Below are 17,023 nucleotides of genomic sequence, written 5' to 3'. Positions count from 1 at the left end.
GCCAAAGCCCATTACAGGCAGTGCATCATTTCTCTCCTGCTGCTGAAACACCACAAACTTAGTGGCCGAAAACAATACAAATTTATTGTCTTGAGGTCCTATAGGTCAGGTAGGATCTCACAGGATCAAAATCAAGATGTTGGCAGACTACATACCTTTCTGGAGGTTCTAGATGAAAATCCACTTCCTTGCTCATTCAGGTTGCTGGTGGAATTCACTCCCTTGCAATTATAGGACTGAGATCCGCACTTCCTTGCTGGCTGGCAGCTCAGGTTCATTCTTACCTTCTCTGCATTCCCGACCCATCCCAGAATCATAGGCTAATCAGATTGTTTGCCTTGGAAGATGGCTTTGAGGACCCTGGGCCACCCTGCCCCCCAAACAGAGATCCCACCTCAGGACAGCTTAGACACACCCTGAGGTCTCCTAACTCCCAACTAGTAATTCCTTCCCTTCTCCCTCATCACACTCCCTGTCAGGAAGGCCACCTCTCTGCCAGGCCGCCTCCTCACACCCTCAAGAGTTAATCCAACGAGTGCCCTTTCTGGAGGATCTTCCCAGCTGTGTAGTGACTGACCTTATACTATGTCCCTGTGAGGCAGGCAGTAGGGACACAATTGGGCCAGCATCCCCTCAGTTTTGTTCTCTGTTAGATGTTTGTATGTCTTATGCCCATCACTATATACATGTGTTGTGATTTCTCCGGTTTCCCCACGGGAGACAGCAGAGCTGATAGAAACAGTTTCAGTGAAGGAAGGCTGGAAGGTAGGCGTGATGGAAAGCGGAAGGAGATAGGACTTAACTCCAGAGTCCTGATGATAATTTCAGACTCAGTGGTGCTCTGTGTGTCTCTGCGCGGTCTGTGCTGTTGCTGGCATCAAAGCAGGGTTGTGAGGAGGTTGTCTATGCAACCAGGGCTGGGCCTGGATGCAAACTCTCAGGCATCTTCACACGTACCTTTAGAGGGCATTTGCTTCATCCTTGTTTTGCTTTGGGCAGCTTTCTTAGAATGTGTGTCCATTTCTGTTCCCATAGAGTTCACACTTTCTTAGACTCCTGAAGGGAAGTGAACAGGATGAAAACAGACTACAAATATAAAAACAGAGATCATTGTTTTAGGGTTATCTTTAAGATACTTTAAGAGTCTTCCAGAATTTTTTTTTTAATTTTTTTTTAAATTTTTAATTATTTATGATAGTCACAGAGAGAGAGAGAGAGAGACACGCAGAGACATAGGCAGAGGGAGAAGCAGGCTCCATGCACCGGGAGCCCGACGTGGGATTCGATCCCGGGTCTCCAGGATCGCGCCCTGGGCCAAAGGCAGGCGCCAAACCGCTGCGCCACCCAGGGATCCCTCTTCCAGAATTTTTTAAAAATCTCCAATGTGTAGATAATTCCTTGAGCTCCTCTTGCTGGCTAATCATGCCAACCAAAATAATTTTCTAAACACAAAAAGAAAAAAAATGGGGCTCCTCTACCCAGTTTGGTTTCTTCCTTTTAGTAATAATGCAAACTTCTCCTGCCCACCCCCACCTGATAGAATAAGAGTTAGTGGAAAGCACAAAATATTTATGTGAAAATGCATGGAGGGGGGGTGTACAATCCCCAGTGAATTGTTAAATTTGGGACCCAGGAAAGTGAGGTATTCATTTAGCGAAGAATTGAGCTCTTGCCACTGAACTTGGATACTTGGTTGTGGGGTGGGAAGGGGGGTCGGGGGCAGACAGAAAGAATTATCCGATTACCAAACGTCCCTCACCAGCTTGATAAGTACCCTTTAAAGGCTATGATAGCAGCCAGGGCTGAGACACAAAGCAAAAGGCCAGGGTAGGTAAGTACTTTGCTCAGCAGCTTCCAAATAATTTTGGTGTGTGTGTGTGTGTGTGTGTGTGTGTGTGCGCTTAAGATTTTTTTTTTTTAAAGGTAATCTCTATACTCAATGTGGGACTTGAACCTACAACCCTGAGATCAAGAGTCAAACGCTCCACAGACTTAGCCAGCCAGGTGCCCCAATTTTTTGTGATTTATTTTTTTAAAACGATGTTAACTCAGTGGGATTTTTTTTCTTGGAAAAAGTATAAGATCTGAGTGATCACATTTATTTTCCCCCTGGGCATTAAGGAACAAGGCAGGACATTATGCATCTGGCACTCTTCAGGACCTCGTTGTTACAGCAACAGGGATGGGCAAGCATAGAGTTCCCGACACGGAGGGCCTCAAAGTCAATATGAGGATGAGCATCTGTGAAGCCCAGGTAGTGAAAGGAAAGAGCAAATAAATACTGTCCCCTCCTGCACCCTGGCCAGGGCTGCACAAAAGAGTCCATTAAACCAATTGACGCAGGCCCTGCTGGAAAGTTGACAGAACTCCCAGCTGGGTTAGGTTTCCCCACCTCATCCCCCAGCTGGGGATCTCAGCCTCCCTTCACTCAGGGAGGCTGGGTCACAGAGGCCCCACAGAGGTGGGGCACAGTAATGGCCGGGAAGCCGGAAAAGAGTCCTCAGCCTGGCCCCCTGGGACTTCAGGTTTCTCCATCTGCAAAATGAAGGTGTTGGTCTAGAAACTCCTGCAGCTCTAATCCTGTGTGTAGAGGCAAATCTCTACAAAACAAACAAACAAAAACACACAAAAAAAAACAAGTCCTCTCAGAAGACTTCGTATTTACTGGATAGCTACCATGTGTCAGCTGCTTCTTATTAACTCACTTAATCCTCACGAGTAGAATTTGTCCATTTTATCCACTGTTTCTCCCATTTTGTAAATGAGGAAATTAGGTTTGGGAAATGTAACTTGTCCACCTGGGGTCATGAGAGTTAGGCAGGCCTATACCAGCCTTTACCCTGAGGTCTGTCTGGGTCCAGAGTCCATTTCTTTGCACCACTCTGCTCCCTATCACCTTTTATTTCTTTACCACTTTCTATTACCAGCCGCCAGCCCTGGCAAATCTGCTAGAAATCACAGGTGAAGCCATTCTGTCCTCCCGGGAGGCCTTCAGAATCTGGGCTTTGTGTTTACATTTCATAGACTTCGTTCTACAACAAACTTGATCTGAGTCACTGCATCTTTTGACCTGACTGCAAATCTGGGTTGAACCCTACATTGGGTCAGGCAGTGTGCTGAGCTGTTCACCTGGTGCCATGACCCGCGTGAGAACCCTATGATATAGGTGTCGTGGTTATCCCCACCTTGCAGAGGACAGAACAGACTCAGAGAGGTTAAGTAACTGGTCAGGGGCTGCATAGCTAGGTTGAGATAGGAACCTGAAGGTCTCATCTATTATTACTCTGCAGAGCTGCCTTTTGATGAAACAAAGGGGTCATTCCCCTAGGGCTGTGCGTGTTCTATGACCTAGACAAGATCAATTATTAGAAAGCCCATGGTCTGGGATTTGAGAATTTGATATCAGTTCCACTTCTTCCATTCCAGTTATTTTCTGAATGCCCATTCTGCAAGTGCAGGGGACACCATTTGCTCTTAGGCAGAGGCCACAGCTTTCTGCCTCTCTGCGAACACTCACAGGAAACTAGGTTTTTTGTTTCTTGTATAAGTGGGCTCCGCACCAACTCACCACCCTATGATGTAGGCCTGAGCTGAAATCAAGAGCCTAGGTTTTTTTTTTTAAAGGTTTTTTTAAAAATTTATTCATGAGACAGAGAGAGAGAGAGAGAGAGAGAGAGAGAGAGACTGAGAGGCAGAGACACAGGCAGAAGGAGAAGCAGGCTCCATGCAGGGAGCCCGATGTGGGACTCGATCCTGGGATTCCATGATCATGCCCTGGGCCAAAGGTAGTCGCTAAACCGCTGAGCCACCCAGGGATCCCCTGAGCTAAGTTTTTAACTGACTTTGGCTGAAAGTTCCCATTACTCACATGGGTGACCCAGAGCCTTGGACCCTAGGATGAGGAGATGGCCCTTTGAACAGCCATATTTTCAAGTGGCTGCTCATCACACTAGAATACAATCTGAACTCCTGCCCTACATGATCTCACCCTTGCTTACGTTACCTCTCTTTCCCTTGGTCTTCACATGACTGAATAAATCTGACTTCAGCTTTTGTCACTTCTTCAAAGAGCCCTTTTAATTTGCTTGTTAATTTATTTTATGACCACCCTAGACTCCCCTACTGAGGAGCACACAGTAAATTTTTTTAAGGATTTTTATTTATTTATTTGAGAGAGAGAAAGAGAGAGAGAGAGAGAGAACCAGCAGTGGGAGCAGCAGGCAGAGGGAGAGGGAGAAGCAGACTCCCCGCTGAGTAGGGAGCCTGACATGGGGCTCGATCCCAGGACGCTGGGATCATGACCTGAATGGAAGGCAGATGCTTAACCGACTGAGCCACCCAGGCACCCCAATTTTGATTTATTTGAATTTGCTGCCATTTATTGGTTCTGATTCTTGTTGATTGACCCAAAGCATCAGCAGTAGAACCCAACTTTTCAGAGACAATTTTCCATAAGTCTCTTAACTAGAACAGAGGCACACTTGTCTTTGTTCTAGATTGTTTTCAAGGATGTTGGTGTAGTGAACAGCCTTTGAAGATAGAGACAGTACCTCTCTCCAGAGCAAAGAGTGGGTTTGGTGGCAGCCTTGGAAGATAGAGATAATGGCTCGCTCTAGACATAGAGGTGATAGGCTTGTTGCCCATTATAAAAGATGTGGGTTCCCAAATACATGTAGCAGTGCAATCTGCCGTGAGTGCAGGCACCACCTAGTGCTCACCACATCACTCCCTGGAAACCAGGCTCAGGGAACGGATACAAACACTGCTGATACAGTAGCTACTGCTATTGCTGTGAGTAATAAAGTCCTTTGTTTCTGACCCAGGAGTCTCACGTCTGCTGCCAACATTAATGAAACTGTGGCAGGCTAACTAGATGACTTGCAAGTAAGGTAAAGTCCCAAATCCTTCCCAGTTCATGACACCCATAACCAAGTTGGCTTCAGATGACACAGTTTTGCTTCACTTGTGCTCCAGCAGCCAGTAGCAGCACAAAATTACAGCAACCCTGAAGTCTATGCTCTTTCTGGGGTATAAAATTGCCAGGGAGTTTATTTAGAAACTGTTTATTTAGAAGCTTATTTCTAACCCTATAAGAGAACCTCATGAGTATTGTGATGTTTATAAGTTTTGCAGTACCAAGAAATTGCCACTTTTGCATCATCATCAGAACGAAAGAGGAAAAAGCACAAAGCTTATTGTGCACCCTGATCGATCTTTCTGTGACTTTGTGTTGGCCGACATCACGACTCTCCATTCATGGCACTGGATGGCACCATGGGGCTTCCCTTTCGTGATCCTGAGTAACCTGAGGTTGGGGTTGGGGGCGGCTTCTGTTCCCACATTGCATTCTTATACATTGTTATACTTTTTTTTACAATTAGCTCTATGACTATACAGTTTAAAAGATTTTATATATTAAAAGTAAAATATAATTCTTTATAATGGTAAAGTTCCAATATCAAATAAAAAGAAAGAAAATTTCAGAGCCTGTTAAACATTTTGGATATTAGTTCTCTTTCCTCCCCTATTTTATTTTATTTTTAAAAAATTTATCTGTTTGAAAGAGAGCAAGAGAGAGAGGGCAGGAGCACAGCAGAAGGGACAGAAGGAGAAGGAGACAATCTCAAGCAGACTCTGCTCTGAGCATACAGCCCAACACAGGGTTGATACCATGACCCTGAGATCACAGCCCTGAGATCACAGCTGGAGCCAAAATCAAGAGTCCGATGCCTAACCAACTGCACCACCCAGGTGCCCCCTCCCCTATTCTATAAAGAGATAAGTTTCTTCATTTTGTGTAGGGGAGACATGGGAGAGAACAATAACTGGACTGAAACAGAGCAAAGAGAAGTTGTTAAAAACTTGATTTACTCATTAAAAAATCTATGTATTGTTTTCCTACCTGAACTAAGCTCAGTGGGGAGTAGAAAAACATATCCTCACCCTAAAGGAATTTACCACGTTATGAGGGTGCTACATTGCACACAAATAATATAAATAAAAGCAAAGGTGAGAGGGACGCCTGGATGGCTCAATGGTTGTGCATCTACCTTTGGGTCAGGGTGTGATCCCAGGGTCCTGGGGTTGAGTTCTGCATGGGCTCCCTGCAGGGAGCCTGCTTCTCCCTCTGCCTGTGTCTCTGCCTCCCTCTGTTTCTCATGAATAAATAAATTAAATCTTTTTTTAAAAAATTAGCAAAGGTGAGGCAGACCTAGAATAGGCAGGAATGCAGGGTAGGGGGTCACATCTTGACGGAAACAGCAGCATTTAACCTGGACCAAGTATCCGAGAGAGCAGCTGGCAGTGGAGACACGCGTGCTGGAGGGGCATGGGTGCTGGGCAACGAGTCCGTGCTTGAGGAGGGGGCTGCCTCTGGGCACATACATTGGAGTCAGATAGAATGTGAAAACCCAAGAAATGTGGACTGTATTAATTAGTTTTGATTAGTGTTTGTGAGTGTGTGGAATCAAGATGCCAAATAGAGAAGGCCATCCAAGGGTGACAAGTGGAAGAATGGGGACATGTTGGAGGGTTGAAAGTCATGAAGAAGGAAAAGGCAAATACAAAAGAAAGGGGTCCAGGCAGGCTAGAGGCCATGGCATCTATGAAATGACTCTGAGTCAGAAACCTGCTCTTCTGTCTCTAATCGCAGAGAGCCCGTTGTGAGATGGACATGCTCACGGAAGGCAGGGTTCACAGAAGTCCTTCACCTATATTCTTATTCCAGAGCATCAATTCAATGAAGTTACTGATTCAATCTTTTAATTTGAGTGAAGTCTTAGGTCATACTTTTAGTGTGTCAGCTTCATTCAACTCTGCTGACCATATCTGAGTGACACAAATCTCTGGGATTCATGGAATTTTAAAATGTTAGAGCTGGAGAAACTTCTACAGTCATCGGATCTCATTTCCACCAACGCTTATTTACTCTATAATTTTTAAAAAACAGAATTTGAGGTCTTTTAAGATTGAGCCACAATTCTTACAATCCCAGAAGGTAAAAATAAGACTCCCCCCACCCAAAACCAAACTGACAAACCTGTTTATTTGGCGGAATTTATGAGGACCTTCTCAGAAGAGGCAGTCCAGATGGCCTGAAATACTCTAAATTGACTTCACATACCATTCTTCCCGAAGTAGATTCAAATCTGCACCTTACTGCAAAGAGAGAGGGTTTATCATGACTTTGGTGAGTCAGCTGGGCTGCTCCATGTACTAATTACCTAACGTGTAACAACACATTAGAAATAGGCCAGGGGTCATGGTGCAAACACTTGAGTAATGCTGGAAAGAAGCCTGCAAAGTAGCTGAGTGCATTCTCTTCCCCAGAGCCCCCTCCCATCTCAGCGCTCCTGTGTCATGGAGGCTGAAGAGCCAGTGAGGTGGTTTCCTAGGGGTCCTTCAGAGCTCAAGGTGGGCATCATCCAGGATATATGTCTGCCCTTGGAGCTTCAGGTGGGGCCAGAAGTCTCCTCTATCTGACCTGCCCCTTCCTGATACTCACACTAGAAGCTTGTGACATCCTGCTGTACCTCTGAAATGCCCATCATGGATATGTGTCTACACACAACTGCTCAGTGAGGAGCATGGCAGCCTCTGCCAATGGAAATGCCTTTGCTACAAACATAGGCAGTCAGGGCAAGGGCACAATTGCACAACCTTCACCTCACCCACTTTTTCCACTAGAAAGAAATTGTTGCTTAGTGATCAAAGCAATTTGGCCTGGTTCTGAAAATTACCAATCCCAAGCAGTACACCAAAACAATCTGCCACCCCAGTCTTGTCCAGCAGTCTTCACGTGTGGGTCCATCAGAATTCAACAATGCATGTATTTGTTGAAAACAACTATGCAAGCTTTGGGGTAGAGAATAAACAGCTGAAAAAGACATTTGTGGTTAAAGAAGTTAGCTGCTCAGAGAAGGTGGATCATAGATGGGATTCTCTGAGGGTTAGTTAACTAGCATTACTATTTTCTTGGTCTTCCATGCTTCTAATTGTGAGGGCTGTAGCCCAGATGAGTAGATGAGTCAGGGAAAAACCTCCCACACTGCTCAGTATGGGCTCTCACAGCAGTGGTTGCATGGCCATGACGTCAGAGAGTGCAGGTCAGGCTGGTACTGCCCTCCTGAGTTGTGCATCAGCATTCACCAAGGCACCAGACTCCACATGGCACTGTTTCCTACACCCCTTCTAAGAGCTGTCAAATGATATCTACCAATTTGGTTGAGTTCTGAACTTAATTTTTAAAAAAAAGTCAGCCGGGTGACTCATCAAGTGTAAGTGAACCTGATCAACTGGTCAATGAGAAGGGGGAGGGTTTGGTGAAGAACTTAAGTGTTGATTTTTCTGCTAGTAAGTATAGATAGGGCCAAGCAGATATAATTTAGGGAGAAGGTTGGGAAGAGCAAAGATGCGGAGTTCTGTGAAGAAATCCAGATCCCAGGAGAACAAGCACGTGCAAAGACATGAAATTGCATGAAGAATCATGAAATTGCCAATAAAAGTCAATGTGGAGAGTGGAATGCATGTGGGGAAATAGTAGGAGGTGAGTTTGAGAACGATGCTGGCAACAGTCCGCCAGGTCATGTCACAGTTTCTATTTTATCTTAGGTGTGTTGGGGAGCCATCAGAGAGTTTTTAGGCAAGTGAGTAACTGGATCTGATTTGTGTCTGAGGCAGAACACTCTGGCAGCTAAGTCTGAGAAAGATGGATAAGGGCAAGAGTGGAGTTAGGTGACCAGTGGGAGGCTATAGCAGTGACCCAGGGGAAGTGTGGTCTGGGCTTGAATGTAGAGAGAAGAGGCTGAATTGGAAATACTTTCTGGAGAGGGAGTCCCAAGAACTGGCCACTGGGAGAGGAGAGAAAAGAATAAATATACCCAAGTGTCCTGCTTGAGCATCAAGTGAATTAATTAATTAATTAATTAATTGGGATGGTAAAGACTCAGAGGGTAGGAGGTGGCACCCAGCATGGAATGGGAAAAATCAAAGTTTGCAATGCTTGTAAGAAATTTATAAGAGGTTTCCAATATGCCTTGCACAAGCTTCAGAGAACAATTCAAGAACATGTTGACCAGGCACAGTACTCTCCCGTCTAAAACCCTCTGTCGCCCCTCTTGCTTAAAGCACTAGTTTTAACCTGGCTATGCTTTCGAATCACAGGTGACCTCTCCAGATGCAGGTGGCTTCCTATTCATCTTTAGGGCTGGGGCCTCTCCCCCAGGACATAGAAATGGCCCTCAGGGGACTGGTTGCACCCACGAGCTTATCAGGCACTGTTGGGACCTTCAAATTTTTCTCTTTGCAAAAGTAACACACACACACACATTGTACAAATTCAGTTAATACAGAAAGTTTTAAAAATAATAAAAAAGAGATGGGAAAAAAACCCTAGAACGTGAGAGTTCCCTCTAATTTCCGCATTTCCATTTGGGCTCTTGCCATGGTGGTCTAATGGGCCAGATCTGGGATCTGAAAGTGGTACATCCTTCCCTAAAGTGCCCGGGGTTGCCGGCAAACAGCCAGGTCCTGGGAAACACCCTCTGTGAGTCACTGGCAAGAAAGCTGAGAAGGTGTAGGAACTGCAGTGTCAGGAGAGGGGAAGGCTATAAGGCTGTGCTGTCCAGTTAGCCAACCCGCTGAATGTGCTCAGGGCCGGCAGCCAGGGCCACCTCCTCACAGGCTCTGCGGGTAGAAGCTCTGAGTTAGGGAGTTCACAAGCATTAGGACTGCATACTTTTATTTTAAAAATCAATATCTCAAAAAATAAATAAATAAAAATCAATATCTCAATTATTTTTTGATAGACAATACATGTCCATAGTAAAAACAAATAAATAAATTCCAACGTTACAAAGGGTCCCCCCCCCTCATGTCAAAGGTAAAAGGAATACTTTCATCCCTGTCCTACAGTCTCTGAGGGCAGAGGCTCTCCTATTTGCTGCTGGGAACCAAGGCACATGGCCCCACTGTCCTTACCTCCTCACCTACCGTTGAGTCAAAAGCTCTTGCCTCGCCTCTTGCAAGGTGGCATGATCACAGGCTGCTTATCAGCTCTGGCCACAGCGGTGTTGATTAAGAACCTGTGTGCAATGGCTCTGGGAAGGGTTGTGTTGTTGAAGGTGAGGGCCAGTGGTTTCGATCAGTGCTACAAACGTACACATTTAATACAACTAATTCTTGGTGACTTATGGAGCAGAGGAAAGCAGGTATGTGGGTACCACCAATTTTCTGACTCCTGCTTGCTCTCTTTCTTCCCCTCCTGCCCCATTCCCAGCACATAGATCTTAAAAGTAGCCTGAAATGTGATTTGAATTTTACCTTCAGGCTGATCCATAGTAAAGGTTTTGCTGAGAAGTTCACTGCCAAATCTGTTCATCCCACAAATACGTCTGAAGTGCCTAGTTTGGGTCAGGCCAAGAACATCATTCACACAACAAGCATGTCCCCTGGCTTTGCAGAGCCTACAGTTGGATGGGGGAGTGAGGCTTGCAAACAGGTCTGTCAGCAAAGGACATGGAGAGGATCAGAAGGTGCTATGGGAGTGACAGCTGAGCAGCAAACAGACTGGGGGATCAGGGAAGGTTTCCCAAAGGAGATGGGATTTTAGCTGAGATCTAAAGAATGAGTAGAGTTAGGCAAGGCGGAGAGCGTATTAGTAAAAGGGAAGTGCAAGTGCAAAGACTGGAAGGAAGATAGAGGATTGGCCCATTGAAAAAAAATGAAAAGAAATGGTACCTGCAAGAAATGGCAAACGTACCGGTTAAGGGCTTGTGCTCTCTCAAGTTGGACTGCCTGAGTTCAAATTCCAGCCCTACCATTCACAGGCTGTTGCCCCAGGCAAGTTATATAACCTCTCTATGCTCAGTTTCCTCATCTATAAAACAGGACTGATGATTGCACCTCCTCCATGGCATAGAAATGAGACAGTATAGGTGACATTGCTTGGAACAGCACGTGGTGAGCACCGAATAAGTCTTAGCGATTATTTTACAGTTCTGATGGGCAGGGACTTGAGCAGAGATGGAAGGAAGATGTCGATGGGGAGGGGAGACACAGGACAGTTCTTAAAAGGCCTTCTAATTCAGGTTGGGAGGGTAGGACTCCTCAGGTAACCAAAGAGAAACCAAGAGCAACAAAGGCCTGTGTGTGGAAGGCCCTTGCTGAAAGTGGGCCTTGGTGATTTCCCTGAGCCTAAGGCAGACAGAGGGGTCCAGGCAGGGGCCTAGTGAGGTCAGGGCCAGCCGGACACAAATGCACGATGGGCCTGTGGGGACAAGCAGCCTCACCCCTCTGGGTCTGTGCCCTCAGCCAACATCGGTTTCCTTGGGGACTGAATGAGATGAGGGAGGCCAGGGGCCTCCTTTCCATGGTACCCAGGACAAAAGCATGGGCTGGTGCCTTTCCCCTGCATTCCGTGGATAGTTTGCGAATGTAATAGCTTCAAAGTTACATCTGAACTAGCCCAGGCTTCCTCTTCACCAAGATCTCTGTGATTTCGCCAGACAAACCTCTCGAAATTAACCTACCCTAGTTGGAACCATGGTCCAGGGACTTGAGTCTCAACTCTGTGTGGCCTGGGCTATTTCCAGCTGGTTAGGGGTGCTGTAGTCTCTCCGACATCCCACACCAACTACAGTGATTTTGATTGGATTTACTGAAATATATGCCAGGCAGTGCTTCTCTGGGAGGAGAGAGGTTCGAATCACACACGTTATGCTGGCATGTGAGTGTTTTTAAAAGTCAGAAACAGCGGATCTAGAATTTTGCCTGCACACTACTCTCATTTTTATGTATTACATGAATTCTGAACTATTCAGTGTTTTATTAGTTCACCTTCAGTGTCCAGGAAAGATTTAATCCAAAGTCGTGGTGTAGACATTTATTGAGGTCCTTCTCTGTGCCAGGACCTGGCTATACTCTGCGGGTACCAAGGTGAATGAAACTCAGAGAGCTGACCTCTCTGGAGCACAGGGCCTGTGGGAGAAGAAAACAAAGTATTACACCACACCATAAATGCTAGAATTGGGGCATAAAGCCAGTTCCAGGGAAAGCTGGGATCAGGGCTGTTGCAGCACATCCACACAGGTTGTACACTGCATAACTCTGAGACACCATTCACATAGACCAGGGTTTGGTAAACGTTTTCTGGAAAGGGCCAGATAGTAAATATTTTATGCTTTGTGGGCCACACAGTCTCTGTTGCAATCATTCAACTCTGCTGTTGTAGCACAAATGCAGCCATCAGCCATAGACAATATGTAAACAAATAAGCGTGGCTGCCTTCCAGTCAAACTTTATTTACGAGCATTGAAATTGAGTCATGAAGTACTCTACTTTTCATTTATTTTCAACCATTCAAAAGCATAAAAATCATTCTTAGTTCATACACTCTACAAAAACAGGGAGTGGGCTGGATTTGATCCCTGACATAGATTACAATGAGCATGGCCTCTTTTAAGTTGTTCAGTCACCTGAGGGCCCTGTCTGGCTCCCTTCAGAGGATTCTAGTTGACCTAAGTTCTAAAGGATAAGCAAGCACTGACCAGGTGGACTCTTCAGGGAAGGGATGCCAAGCAGAGGGAACAGCATGGGCAAAGGCATAGCAGATCTGCACAGGAGGAAACAGAGAGATATGGGACACAGAAAGTTAGGCGGGAGAAAGATGGTGGAGAGCCTTGCATGCCACAATCAACAGTATGGGCTCTGTTACGTGGGCAACTGGGAGTCATTCATGGTTTTAGGCAGAAAGTGAAAGGGTCTGTGATTGCATTTTAGGGCATGGAGTGCAAGATAGAAAGGCCAGTTAGGAGGCATGCAAACCAGTCAGGGAAGAGATGGCGAGTGCCTAAACAGGCAGGGCGCAGGGGAGTTAGGAGAAAGAATTCAAATGTCTACTCTCGGATACATGGAAAGATGTTCCGCATCATTAGCCATCAGGGAAATGCACATCACAACCACAGTGAGATACCACTTCGCGGTCACTGGATGGCTACCACACAAAAGAGACAGATAGTGAGTGTTGACAGGGGTGCCCGGCTGGCTTAGTCAGTGGAGTGTGTGACTCTTGATCTCGGGGTTGTGAGTTCGAGCCCCACACTCAGTGTAGAGATTACATAAAAATAAAATCTTAAAAAAAAAAAGTCTTGGCCAGTGTGTAGAGAAATCAGAACCCTCCCAAGCTGCTGGTGGGGATGTGAAATGGTGTAGCCACTTTGGAAAACAGTCTGGCAGCACTGCAAAAGCCAGCTACCTGTGACCCAGCAATTCCACTCCTACATATATACCAGAAAAAAAATTAAACCTATGTCCACACAAAAAACTGTACACTAATGTTCACAGCAGCATTATTCATCCTGACCAAAAAGTAGAAACAACCCAGACATCTATCAACTGATAGATGGATAAATAAAATGTGGTATGTCCGTCCAGTGGAGTATTAATCATCCATAAAAAGAAACAAAGGAGTGTGATTAGAGAGGTCTGTAGGAGGCAAATCTGTACAGGCACAAAGATTAGTGGTGGCGTAGGGTTGGGGGATGGGCAGGAGGGCCGAGGCATGATTGCTGAGGGCATAGGGTTTCTTTTGAGGGTGAATAAGATAGTCTAAAATGGATTGTGGTGGTGGTTGTAGGACTGTGAGTATACTGAAAACCACTGAATTGTATGCTTTAAATGGGTGAAATGTATGGCATGTGAATTGTATCTCAATAAAGCTATAAAAATCATTACCTTAATGTAACTCAGAAAGGGTAATTTTCTCTCTGCATCTCTCAAAGTAAATTATCTATCAAAGGCAATTTAAACTCCTTATCATTGGCTTTAAAGTGCACACAGGTTTATTTTTTGTAATTTAGGTTTTTGGTTCTGTTTAATTCAATGCCTATGTTTTCATCCTAGGAATGATACGTTAATAAGCACTTTTTAAAAAGGAGAACACTCTAACCCATAGGGAGTTATATGTGAAACTGAGCAGACTCAGAAATACCCTTGGATGCCTTCCTTTCCCTTAGTCCTCGCAGCCAGTCATCCGAAATCTCGTCTGTTCATTTATTTATGTAACAGTCCTGTTGAGATATGATTCACATGCCGTATAATTCACCTATTTCAAGTGTACAGTCCAATGGTTTTCAGGATATTCACAGAATTGTGCAATGATCATCAATCTATTTTTTAATTTATTTTTTGTTTTTCATGTAGCATGAGTCAGAATTTTTTTTAAAAAGACTTTATTTATTTATTCATGAGAGACAGGCAGAAACAGGCAGAGGGAGAAGCAGGCTCCATGCAGGGAGCTGGACATGGGATTCGATCCCGGGTCTCCAGGATCACACCCTGGGCTGAAGGCGGTGCTAAACTGCTGAGCCACCCGGGCTGTCCGTGAGTCAGAATTTTAGACACATTCCTCTCTGTGGCTAAATCATATCCCACTGTATGGAAGTGCCACTTTCATGTATCCATCTATTTGTTGATAGAACACTTAGGTCGTTTCCATCTTTTGACTACTGTAAATTAAGCTGTGATGAGCAATGGTGTACAACATATTTATATGAAGAAAATATTTGGAAAGCACATAGTTATGCTGAATATTGGTTAAAAACACAACATTAATCTTAGACAGTGATGTTCTGTAATGAGGTATGTTTATATTGTTCTGAGAACCTAAGTTCATTTTCTTCAGTTTTCTGAGCCTCCATCAGGGTAGACAATTTGGAAGGTATCTGCCACACCCATAAACAATTTCTCCTTCTTGAAAAACTACCCCCCTGTCGTGTCCTCTCTCACATCAGTAGAAGCCATGTTTGTACCTGGTCAGGACTCAAGCTGGGCAATCAGTTTCTCCCTCGAGAATCTGTATTTGATGCTAAGAAATGTCTTAGTTATTGTAAGGGATTGTGAGACAGCCATATCCTGCCATTTCTTCCTCATTTCTTGCTTTGGGTGGGGTGGGGGTAAGGGTCCATGGCGATCCCAGTATATTTATAATAAATATTTCTTCTCTGAAAATTTACATGGATCAGTTTTGTACTAGTATGATATTTTGAAACAATATTTACTTCCCATATTGGTGGGTACCATGGTTTTTCTCCCCACAGAAACCATCTCTGCAGTTGGAGTTAAGCTGTTAAGTCCCTTAAGTGAGGAAGTAGAGGTTTTAGGCTCATCCCGTTGGGGACAGCAGGTCTTTAGCACAGGCTCATGATCCACTTCCCTGAACACAGTTTAGGGATGACTGGCAGTCCTGAGGAGAACCTTATCCTCTAGTGCCATTTTCAACATGACATAGGAGAGCGTCCTAGGTGACTTAGTCGGTCAAGCATCTGCCTTTGGCTCAGGTCATGATTCCAGGGTCCTGCGATCCAGCCCTGCATCAGACTCCCTGCTGAGCAGGAAACCTCCCCCCCTCTGCCTACTGCTCCTCCTCCCTCTGTGCACACTCTCTCTGTCAAATAAGTAAATAAAATCTTTTTTAAAACCCCACAACATGACATAGGAGAGATGTGAGAGTGTGGTGCCAAAGGCAACTGCAACAACTAGTCTATAGCAGAATATTTTGGCTCTCCAAGATGTGGCATTCAGGAACCCATGGCCCACTGAGGGATGAAAAGAGCCTAAGAGGACTTCTAGACCACCAGAGACCCACGTCTGGTGAAGAGGCTGTCATGGCCAAAGCCTTGGACATTAGTAGTAGAGGGCCAGGTGGATGTCATACTTCAAGGGTTACCAGTCCCGGACAACACCAGTGAGCACCCAGAAGGCACTTCCTTCTGCCAAACCCAGGACTCAGTGATCTCCACACCAAGGCATATCTAGAGGAGAAGGGAGACGTGCCTCAAAGGAGCTGTGGAATTACTGTTCTCAACTCCTGTTTGTTTTCTGGCCTCAACACAGCTCTTCTCCCTTGCTCTCACTTCTCTGCAGGATGTAGGCTCATCAGACACTGAAGAAGTCATGTTTTCTTTGCTTGGGAAGGTGTTGAAGGGGAGGCCTACAAGTCTCAGAGAAGTGTGTGCACCTCTGGTATGGGTGTTGGTGTCTGTGATAGACACAGTTATCTCCCAAAAACTATTCTCTCCCTTCTTTTTCCTCATCGAACCCTGATTCTACTTGAGGCTGCCTGTGTGCCCATTCTCAGCACTGAGACATGATTGCTTCTGTTTCCATTGTCAGACACTCTATTTCCAGGGATCTCCCTCCCTTGTAGCTGTGGCTTGTGGCCCAGTTCTGGGCGATGAGAAACACTGCAAGAGAGCTTCTGCCATAGTCTGCTCCCCTAATAAATTGGACAGCTCTGGTTCATGCCAGCCCTCCCCACTCTTCCTGTCCTGGGTGTGTATGGGATGGGTGGAGCTGTGGACCATCTTGCAATCATGATGATGAAAAGCTAAAATGCTAAGATAGCAGAGAACAAAGATGAAAGAGTCTGGCTTCCCAAAGACCTTGCTCAGCGGTTGCACCAGTACTTGACTCTCCAGATTTCTTCCGTAGAAAAATAAAAGCTCTGCTAATTGAGTGTTTTTAAAAGCATTATTGAAAACATTCCTAACTGACAGTGTCTCAGAAGAAAAACCTGCTCATTCAACATTTGGGGCCCACCTGCCTTAAAGCTGGTTTTCTTCTTGTTCACCCTGAGGCAAAATCTGACAGTCTGCAGCAGCACGTATGCCCAACTTTTATGGACTGACCTGTGCCTCCCTTCCTCAACTCATATGTCGAAGCCCTAACCTCTAATGTGACTATATCTGGAGATATGGTCTTTAAGGAGGTAATTAAGATTAATTAAAATTAAATGAGTTCATAGGAGTGGGGCCCTAACTCAATAGGATTGGTATCCTTATAAGAGGAAGAAGAGTCACCAGGAGTTCAGGGGCACCTAGATAGCTCAGTGGTTGAGTGTCTGCCTTCAGCTCAGGGCATGATCCCGGGGTTCTGGGATCAAGTCCCACATCAGGCTCCCCACAGAGAGCCTGCTTCTCCCTCAATTTATGTCTCTGCCTCTCTCTTGTGTCTCTCATGAGTAAAT

General features: G+C 45.3%; 1 protein-coding gene across 8 annotated transcripts in view; it reads right to left on the bottom strand.

Moving 5' to 3' along the window:
- SIAH1 (siah E3 ubiquitin protein ligase 1) overlaps positions 1-17,023 on the bottom strand; it is a 78,773-nt gene that overhangs the window by 44,718 nt on the left and 17,032 nt on the right. For 6 of the 8 annotated variants that reach the window (XM_025447083.3, XM_025447087.3, XM_025447086.3 and 3 more), the window contains 3 exons: positions 11,836-11,976; positions 7,040-7,158; positions 958-1,056 (listed from right to left, as the gene is read on the bottom strand). In XM_025447083.3, coding sequence (XP_025302868.1) covers positions 958-1,033 — 76 coding nt within the window. In that variant the 5' untranslated portion in view covers positions 1,034-1,056; positions 7,040-7,158; positions 11,836-11,976. Of the gene's footprint in view, positions 1-577; positions 927-957; positions 1,087-7,039; positions 7,159-11,835; positions 11,977-17,023 lie in introns of those variants that run through there. The other 2 variants (XM_025447084.3, XM_035714035.2) reach the window with 2 other exon arrangements.

Source organism: Canis lupus, chromosome 2 (assembly GCF_003254725.2).
Source record: "Canis lupus dingo isolate Sandy chromosome 2, ASM325472v2, whole genome shotgun sequence".
NCBI classification, from domain to species: Eukaryota; Metazoa; Chordata; class Mammalia; order Carnivora; family Canidae; genus Canis; species Canis lupus.
The sequence above is the reverse complement of the archived record's forward strand: the minus strand, read 5'-3'. Positions and strand labels throughout refer to the sequence as shown.